General features: G+C 47.8%; 1 protein-coding gene across 2 annotated transcripts in view; it reads left to right on the top strand.

Moving 5' to 3' along the window:
- Positions 1 to 2,696: 2,696 nt before the first annotated feature.
- Positions 2,697 to 8,117, top strand: part of CD6 (CD6 molecule) — a 49,981-nt gene continuing 44,560 nt past the window's right edge. Inside the window, exon 1 of one of the 2 annotated variants that reach the window (XM_063728417.1) lies at positions 2,697 to 2,931. In XM_063728417.1, the coding sequence (XP_063584487.1) occupies positions 2,883 to 2,931 (49 nt within the window). In that variant the 5' untranslated portion in view covers positions 2,697 to 2,882. The remainder of the gene's footprint in view (positions 2,932 to 8,117) is intronic. The other variant, XM_063728418.1, reaches the window with a different exon arrangement.

Below are 8,117 nucleotides of genomic sequence, written 5' to 3'. Positions count from 1 at the left end.
TAGAGACAGGGTTTCACTGTGTTAGCCAGGCTAGTCTTGAACTCCTGGCCTCAAGCCATCAGCCTGCCTTAGCCTCCCAAACTACTGAGCCTTAGTCTACTGTTTAATCTGTACACTGGGCAAAAATTATGTTTTTACATAACTGCTTGCTTTTTTTCCTCAATCTTCCTGGTCACTTTAAATAGTCTCTTGTTCCTTATCTATACTTTCAATTACCAACTTTTAATTCTTGAAGCATATGAAACATCCTTATATTATATATACTGCAATTCCAACATCTAAGATGTGTTCGAAGGTCTGCATTTTTAGTATATTGCTTGGTGCTCCTCTCACCTAAGCACCTTGTGTCCTGTGTTTTATGATTTTTCTGTTTTACAAACATGTGAACTCATGTTCCATGGGAGTTTTTCTGTGGGATTTCTTTGAATCATGAATATAGGATGAGTTACTCCAGAGACAATTTTTATCATTTGTTTCTGCCAAGTGCCTAAGGAGCTATTATTTACCTTACTTTAAATTCTTACGTTATCTTTTTGTTTATTTGTTTTTTGTGTGGTTGTTTTTGCCACAAAGTCACCACGAGTTTCACCTCCAGGCCTATTAGTAGGTAGACTTGTGGTGAGGGGCATTCAGGGTTGACATTTATTTTTCTCCCATTCAGAGTCCATGCTGAGTTGGGCAAGCTCTGTGTCAGCTCACTTCAAGGACTTTTTCTCTCCGAGTTCTCCACTGTGGATGTTGTATTTCAGTGCTCTTTAAGGCAGAAATTTTGGATTTTGTTTTTCACTTCGATTTTGTTTCTCAGCTTTAACTTTTGTCCATGTTCATAAGACTGAAGCTCTTGGTCAACTGGATCAACAGATACTTCTCTGCTGGCTGTGATCTCTTTGGATTTTTGTTGTCTTTATATATTAACATATACAGGGTCTCACTCTGTTGCCCAGGCTGGAGTACAGCTGTGCAATCTTGGCTCATTGCAGCCTTGACCTCCTGGGCTCAAGCGATCCTCCCACCTCAGCCTCCTGAGTAGCTGAGACCGCAGGTGTGTGCTAATTTTTTGCACCTTTTGCAGAGAGAGGGTTTCACCATGTTGCCCAGGCTTATTGTCGTTTTTGATCTCTGATGATTTTCTTCATTTCTCACCACCTCAGCTACACATTTTAAAAGATGGTTTACAATATTTTTGTGGTGTTTTGTATTAGGAGAATTCTTCAGCATCTGCTGTCTACCATATTGTCAGAAATGGAGTCTAGCCATCCTTCCCGGCCCATTTCAAACGGGTTCCTCTTAGGACCAGGAGATCTCACATTATGTGTGTCCTACCTTGGCCTGTGGTTTGGTCACTTGTGTGTGTGTGAACTCCATCCTCCTTGAGGGCAGGAATATTGTTTCCTCTCTTTCGCTTCCACAGAGTCCTGTCCAGAATTCTGCATACCAAGTCTCTGTAAACGAATGGAATTGCATCTGGGAGCTCGAGGCACCCATGCAAACCTGTGCTGCCAGTGACTTCCACCAGAGGGCAGCGGCAGCAGGTGCCAGCGCTGGGGCAGGACTGGGAGGGGTCTCACTCTGGGGGCGCCTGGCTCCCCGTGGCTCTAATACTTGCCGCATCAAATGCATACACCCACCTTTAGGACCGAACCCAATGAAGGAGGACCCCTCCCCATTCCACATGTTGGGGAAATGAAGACAAGCAAGGATGCAGGAAGTGGAGGCCCAGAAGAGGTGGACCTGGGATGGGACCAACTGGGGCAGGGCCAGGATTTGGAACCAAACCCCTTCTGGATTTGACCACTTCCAGGGTCCTGCTTGGACAACCAAATTATCTATTCCTTTTTTCATTCAAGAAACATTTATTCACCTCCTACCATATGCTCCACAGGGAGTACTGTGGGAATTAAACACGCTTGGCCCCTGCCTTCTTCCTATAGCGTCAGTCTGCTGCAGTGCAATGGGGCAACTCGGGGTTTCTCAGGCGGCCCTGGGCTTCCTTCCTTCAGCCCTTCGCTCCTACTGTTCCTTCTGGCCCAGAGGCCTCCCATGATTGCTGCTTGTCAAAATCCTGCTCAGCCTTGTAGACCCAGCTCCCATGCCTGACTCCCACAGAAGAATGCCCAGTCTGGTACCTGGAGATGGGATAGCTGGCCCCACTGTGCCATCTGAGGGGGTGGCTCCCACAAGGCCTTGGCACCCTTCCCTATAGAAGGACTTGTGGGATGGCCATCTCTCAGGCCCTTCCCAATTTATATTTCTCTGAGGGGAGACTTAGGCTCTTATCTCCAAAAGCGCATCAAGACCACACCCTCCTTCCCAACCACCATTGCACCTAAGGTTAAGATAAAACTCAGGATTTAATCCATGAGAGCCAAATTACATGGACTGGGACAGGCAATGGGTCATTCACTCCCTCTTCCAATATGTACTGATTGAGCAGCTACTACGTTATCAATTTTTTCTTCTGGGCCACCAGAAATGAGGCATGGCTCCTCCACTTCCCTTCTTCTTAGAAGACCCTCGGGGAAGTGTGTCTGCAGGGATGCGTGTGCATGCGTGTGTCTGGCTCCATGACTCTTGGGGTGCAGCCTGGATGGGTGGGGTCCCAGCACAGGCAGCTGGGACTCTCCCCACCAGCCCCTGTAACAGCAGCCCAGCTTCCTGCAGACCAAAACCACAAGCAGAACAAGCAGGCGTGGGACACTCACAGGTTGGGTTTGATCGCATGCGTGTCGGAGATGAGAGAGCAGAGAGAGACACAGGAACAGGAACAGCAAAGGGCAGAGCAGACCTGAGCCAGGGGCGCACAACGGCCGTGTCCACCTCCCGGCCCCAAGATGGTGCTTCCCACAGGCAGCCACGCGTAGCAGCCAGAGACAGCTCCAGACATGTGGCTTTTCTTCGGGATCGCGGGATTGCTGATGGCAGCCCTCTCAGGTAGGCCTCCTTCCCTCATCTCCTGCCACTGGTGCTGGAGGAGCCGGGTCTGGCCCTCTCAGTCCCCTTTCTGGTTGTTTCCTTGTGGTCACTTTTCTAGGATCTTTTAGCCAAGACTATACTCAGGGACCAGGGAACTCCAGCATCTGGGGCTAGAAGAGGACACAGGAGCCCCTCGAGGGGCCGGGGCTGTGCCTGGAAGCCTCCTGGAGTGATAGAACGTGGGAAGCATGCTTTGTACCTTACCAACGGGTCCCCAGGATGTGAGGAGGGAGGTGCCCCTCCCATCCTTAAGCTCAGGAACTCCCCCATTTCCTATTGCTTGCCAACTCTTAAGAAGGAACCGTTCACCTTCCAGAGAGGCGGGACCACTGACGGTGGTACTTTCAACGCCGAAGCTGAGGCTTGGGGTCCAGCAGGCTTAGGCCAATCACAGGAGGGCACCGCCTGAAACAGGACTCAGGGAAGCCAGGGAGAGTTCTGGACAGCCAGGTGCTGATGGCTTCAGCACAACCAGCTGGGGTAGTCTAGGGCATGAGCGAGCATGAAGGCCACCCCCACGTCTCAAGCTGCCCCCAAGTGGCAAGGCATCTGGCCACCTGGGCCAGGGAATCAGATGGCCAGAAGGTTTGGGGCATTACACTGTGCTCTCCAGATACTTGCTGGCCCCTGTTGAGTGCAGGGTCCAAGCTGGCCAGAGCTGGGCAGGGGCCTGGAGATGCAAGAGATCCTGACCCCATTGAGTTCTCACATTTTGGGGTTTGGGGAGACTGGTGTGGAAACAGAATTCTGGGCCAGGGGAGTCTGGGTCCACCCTGCAGCCAGGGAGCCAAGTGCTTTCATTTTGTGATGGAGGAGACCCAGGAAGACCCAGGAAGACCCAGTCAGGAGGGGGCATCAAGCTGGCTTGGAAGACTGGGTACATGTCGGGAGACTCTTGGGCAGGGGGTGCTCTCCTCTCTGCCTTGATCTCCAGGCATGTGTTCCGAGCCCGTGGCCTCATACTGGTTCAGGGAAAGCCATTCGGCTCTGGGAGCTGGAGTTTGTGTGCCTTCAGCTCTATGCATGTAGCTTTGCCCTGCTAACTCTACCAGGAGTTTCTGGAGCAGCAGCTCTGGAATTTCGGCTGCCTTCTGCCCCTGAGCTGAGACTGTCCTAGAGCGGACCCCTTTCCTCTTCCCCATGAAGCCCAGCCACAGGCTCAGGAGTAAAGTCGGGTCCAAAACATCTTCCCTGACCCAGGGCTTCAGACCAGCTCCTTCTCAGCTTCCCAGCGGGAATAAGGGCCAGGGGCTGAACTAGGCATTGGTGCCCTTGGCATCTAAGCCGTGGCAGCTGGCCCAGCAGCCAGCCAGGAGAACTGGCTTTGAATGGTGCCCACAGGAGAGGTGGGAACCCAGAGACCTGGGCAGAGCTCAGGGAGGTCAAACAAAGTAGTCCTGGAGCCTCCAAGCTCCTTCGATTCAGTCTGTCCCACCCTGGCAGCTCTTGCTCGACCTGCTCCTTCCCAGTACTGTCATCCACTTTATGGTTTTGAAACTGTGTTGATATTTATTTGACTCACTTGTTGTCATCAATGCAAGCTCAGTTTTGAAAGGAAACTTTACATCACCATTATAAGTGGAAAATCAATATCATTTGCCATAAGTGAAATGTAAAGGGAAACATAAAAACAAATGGTGGCAAAACCCAATTTCTATTACGCTTTAGCAAAAAGTGAAAAGATCGTGAAGACCCAGAGCTCATCCTCTCTGTGAAAGGGGTGAGGAGAAGGGGAGAGGAGATGGCCTCCTAGCTCTAGTAGCTATTTTCTTCTTGACTTTGCAGAAGGACTGAAAACACCGTGGGCAGGGAATAATTTCCTCACTCTGCGATTTCAGAGCATTAAACGCGGCTTCTGTAAACTCTCCTGAGGGTTGCCAGGGGTGTATGTCCTACTGCTGAAAAATATGGCCTCTCCAGGCAGGAGGAAGACTGCACCTTCAAGCAGCCCCTTGCCCCTCTCTGGGGCTGATGCAAAGGACACTGAGCTGCTACACCCCAGGCCTCCCTGAGCTTTTCTTCCTCTGTGTCCGGCTCAGCAGGCCCAAACGCTAGCAGAACCTGACCTCAGAGGGCAAGGTTGACCCACATCTGCTTGTGGGGAGTTTGTGTTGGGCTGACCATATTGGGGAAAGGAGACTAGGACCTCCAAGGAGAAAAAGAAGGAGAAAGAAAAATGATGGCAAAGAGGGAGGAAAGGGAGCTGGGAGAATGAAGTGCATGTGGAAGTTTCAGGCCTTTACCCCAAGAACTATTTCAGGGTGGGGCTGCCTGGCTCTGCCCTGGGACCACAGGCAGGTGGAATTCTGCCCTCCTTTGCCCTGGCAGACCTGGCTGAAACCTTGCTGTGCTCGGGCAGATCTCCTCTCTCCTTCTTCTCCTTTTTTTTTTTTTTAAGACGGACTCTCGCTCTGTTGCCAGGCTTGAGTAGCTGGGATAACAGGCACATGCCACCACACCCAGCTAATTTTTGTATTTTTAGTAGATATGGGGTTTCGCCATGTTGGACAGGATGGTCTCAATCTCCTGACCTCGTGATCCACCCACGTCAGCCTCCCAAACTGCTGGGATTACAGGAGTGAGCCACCTTGCCCAGCCTCCTTCTTCCCTTTCTAACCCTAGCACGAGGCCCTATCTCCTGGGTCTCTGCCCAGGTGGCCCGGGTTCTGAGCCTGGCTTCGTTTGTGTTGCTGGTTTCTGTTGCTTAGAGATTCAAGCTTCCAGTTCTCTACTTCAGTTTCCTGATCAGCCAACTAAGGATGAAGGAACAGAGAGAATGAATTAGGAGCCCTTGACAGGGGAGGTTGGGGTGGCATCATGAGACCCCAGGTTCTGCCCTGGTCCTGCCTCTAATTCACCATTGACTGTGCTTCTTTTCTTCTCTAGCCGTGTTTTCTCATCAGTGGAAGGGAGGTACTCTGTTCAGACAATCTGTAAGAAAGCTTTTGTCCAGATCTGACACTGTGACGCAGTAACAAAGACCCAGGCCTTTCCCGCCAGGGCAGTGCTGAGCTCCGTGACTCTAATGCCATCTGTGCTCTGGCTGGCGAGGTCCTCGAGGGCTGCCTTTGTGTAGGAAAAGGCTGTTTGTGGCTACTTTAAAAAAATAGTAATTCTTTAATTAACAATTTTTTAAGAATTTGGTTTTTCTTGTGAGTTCAACATACTAATCATATTTTATTTTATAAGCCCTGTAATTTTGATTAATGATTTTCGATGGGCCTTTAATATTTGAGCAAATGAAGTTGAACGGACCTAGCATCCTTAAATAATAACTACCCTTACAAATGTAGCTAATCAAACTCCCTTGGTTCTGTGCTGTTCCATAGGGTAGCCCCTACAATCGTGCACTTAAAATGTGACAGTCCAAATTGAGATGTGTAAAGTGTAAAATATACAACAGGTTTTGAAGATGAGTTTCAAGAAAGAATGTAAAATATTTCAACAAATTTTATGTGATTTATATGTCGAACTTATAATATTTTTGATATGATGGGCTAAATGAATTCTATTATCACAATTAAGTTTACATATTCCTTTTTACTTTTTAAAAATGGGGTTTCTGGTCTGGTGTGGTAGTTCATACCTGTAATCCCAGCACTTTGGGAGGCCAAGGCAGGAAGATTGCTTGAACCCAGGAGTTCAAGACCAGCCGGGGAAACACGGCAAAACCCCGTATCTCCAAAAAATACAAAAATTAGCCTGGAGTGGTGGTGCAAGCCTGTTGTCCCAGCTACTCGGGAGGCTGAGGTAGGAGGATGGTTTGAGCCCGGGAGTTTGAAGTTGCAATGAATGAGCCATTATTGTGCCACTGCACTCCAGTCTGGGCGATGAAGGAGACCCTGTCTCAACAAAAAAGTAGGGGGAGGGTTGTCTTGGAATATTTAAAATTATATACGTAACTTGCATTATATTTATATTGGATAGCACTGCCTTTGATATTCTAAAGCACATTTACAAATATAATGAATTCCATATTTTATAGAGCAAGAAACAAAATGTTCCCAAGAATTTTAGAAAACGCTTTCAGAACTAAAAAACTAGCATAAGCGAAGTGAATATTAAGTTATTTTTTAAAATTTTTATAGATATGAGGGTAGAAGTGCAGTTTTGTTACATGTATATATTACATAGTGGTGAAGTCTGGGATTGTAGTGTACCCAGCACTGGAATATTGTACATTGTACCCAATAAGTAATTTTCATTCCTCATTCCCCTCCCATCTTCCCACCTTTTGGAGTCTCCGATGTCTGTTAATCCATTCTGTATGTCCGTGTGTACACGTTGTTTGGCTCCTATTTATAAGTGAGAACGTGGTGTTTGACTTTCTGTTTCTGAGTTATTAAAGCAAATATCAAGTTCTCTTAAATATTCTCATGTTTACAGACATTGTCAAATTCTCTTAAATTTTCAACTTCAAAATTGAACTGAAGTCCATTACTTGCTCACATTCATGAGGAACTCAACGGCCAAATGTTTTTAAATATCACAAATATAGGACTTTACATAACAACTCACATAACTTGACCCAACTTACATTTAACACCAATGGATATATACTATGAGTGTTTATGTAATCATCTCTGTTTTCTAAATTCTAATCTTCCTGGGTTTAAAAGCCACTTACTAAGGAGAAAACAATGGTGCCATTGCAGGTAACTTGGGTTATGCTAAGCAGGTTGAAGTTTTTCCATCTCAGTGGACTGAGTTGAGGTCGGCGTTTTTGTTGTTTTGCCAAAACATAAGATACGGTTCCCCTGTGTTGCTGATGGATGCGCTTCTGCCCTTTTTGATAGTCCGTGCCCTCCAACTGGGCTGGCTCCTTGACCTATGACCTCTGAATCCAACTTATACAAACCTAATCCCCTACATCTGCCCTGCATCTGGCCTCATCGTTTGATGGACTGAATTAAACACACGTTTACTTTTCTATTCTGACCTCTTTTCACATTCTTCCTGCCTGGCAAGACTTCATCTCATAGATACATAAATAATTTATGACAAGCTTCTGCATCTTTCTCCCGGCTTAGCTTGGCTCTCTGGCCATAGGTCAATGACTGATGACAGTTAGCGTGCCCTTCACTGTATTGGGGCCAAGGAATGACGTAGCTCCTAGGGTGCTGGAGCTCAAACTTTACAGAGGG

Source organism: Pongo abelii, chromosome 9, assembly GCF_028885655.2.
Source record: "Pongo abelii isolate AG06213 chromosome 9, NHGRI_mPonAbe1-v2.0_pri, whole genome shotgun sequence".
Lineage (NCBI taxonomy): Eukaryota > Metazoa > Chordata > Mammalia > Primates > Hominidae > Pongo > Pongo abelii.
This window is presented reverse-complemented; position numbering and strand designations above follow the sequence as displayed.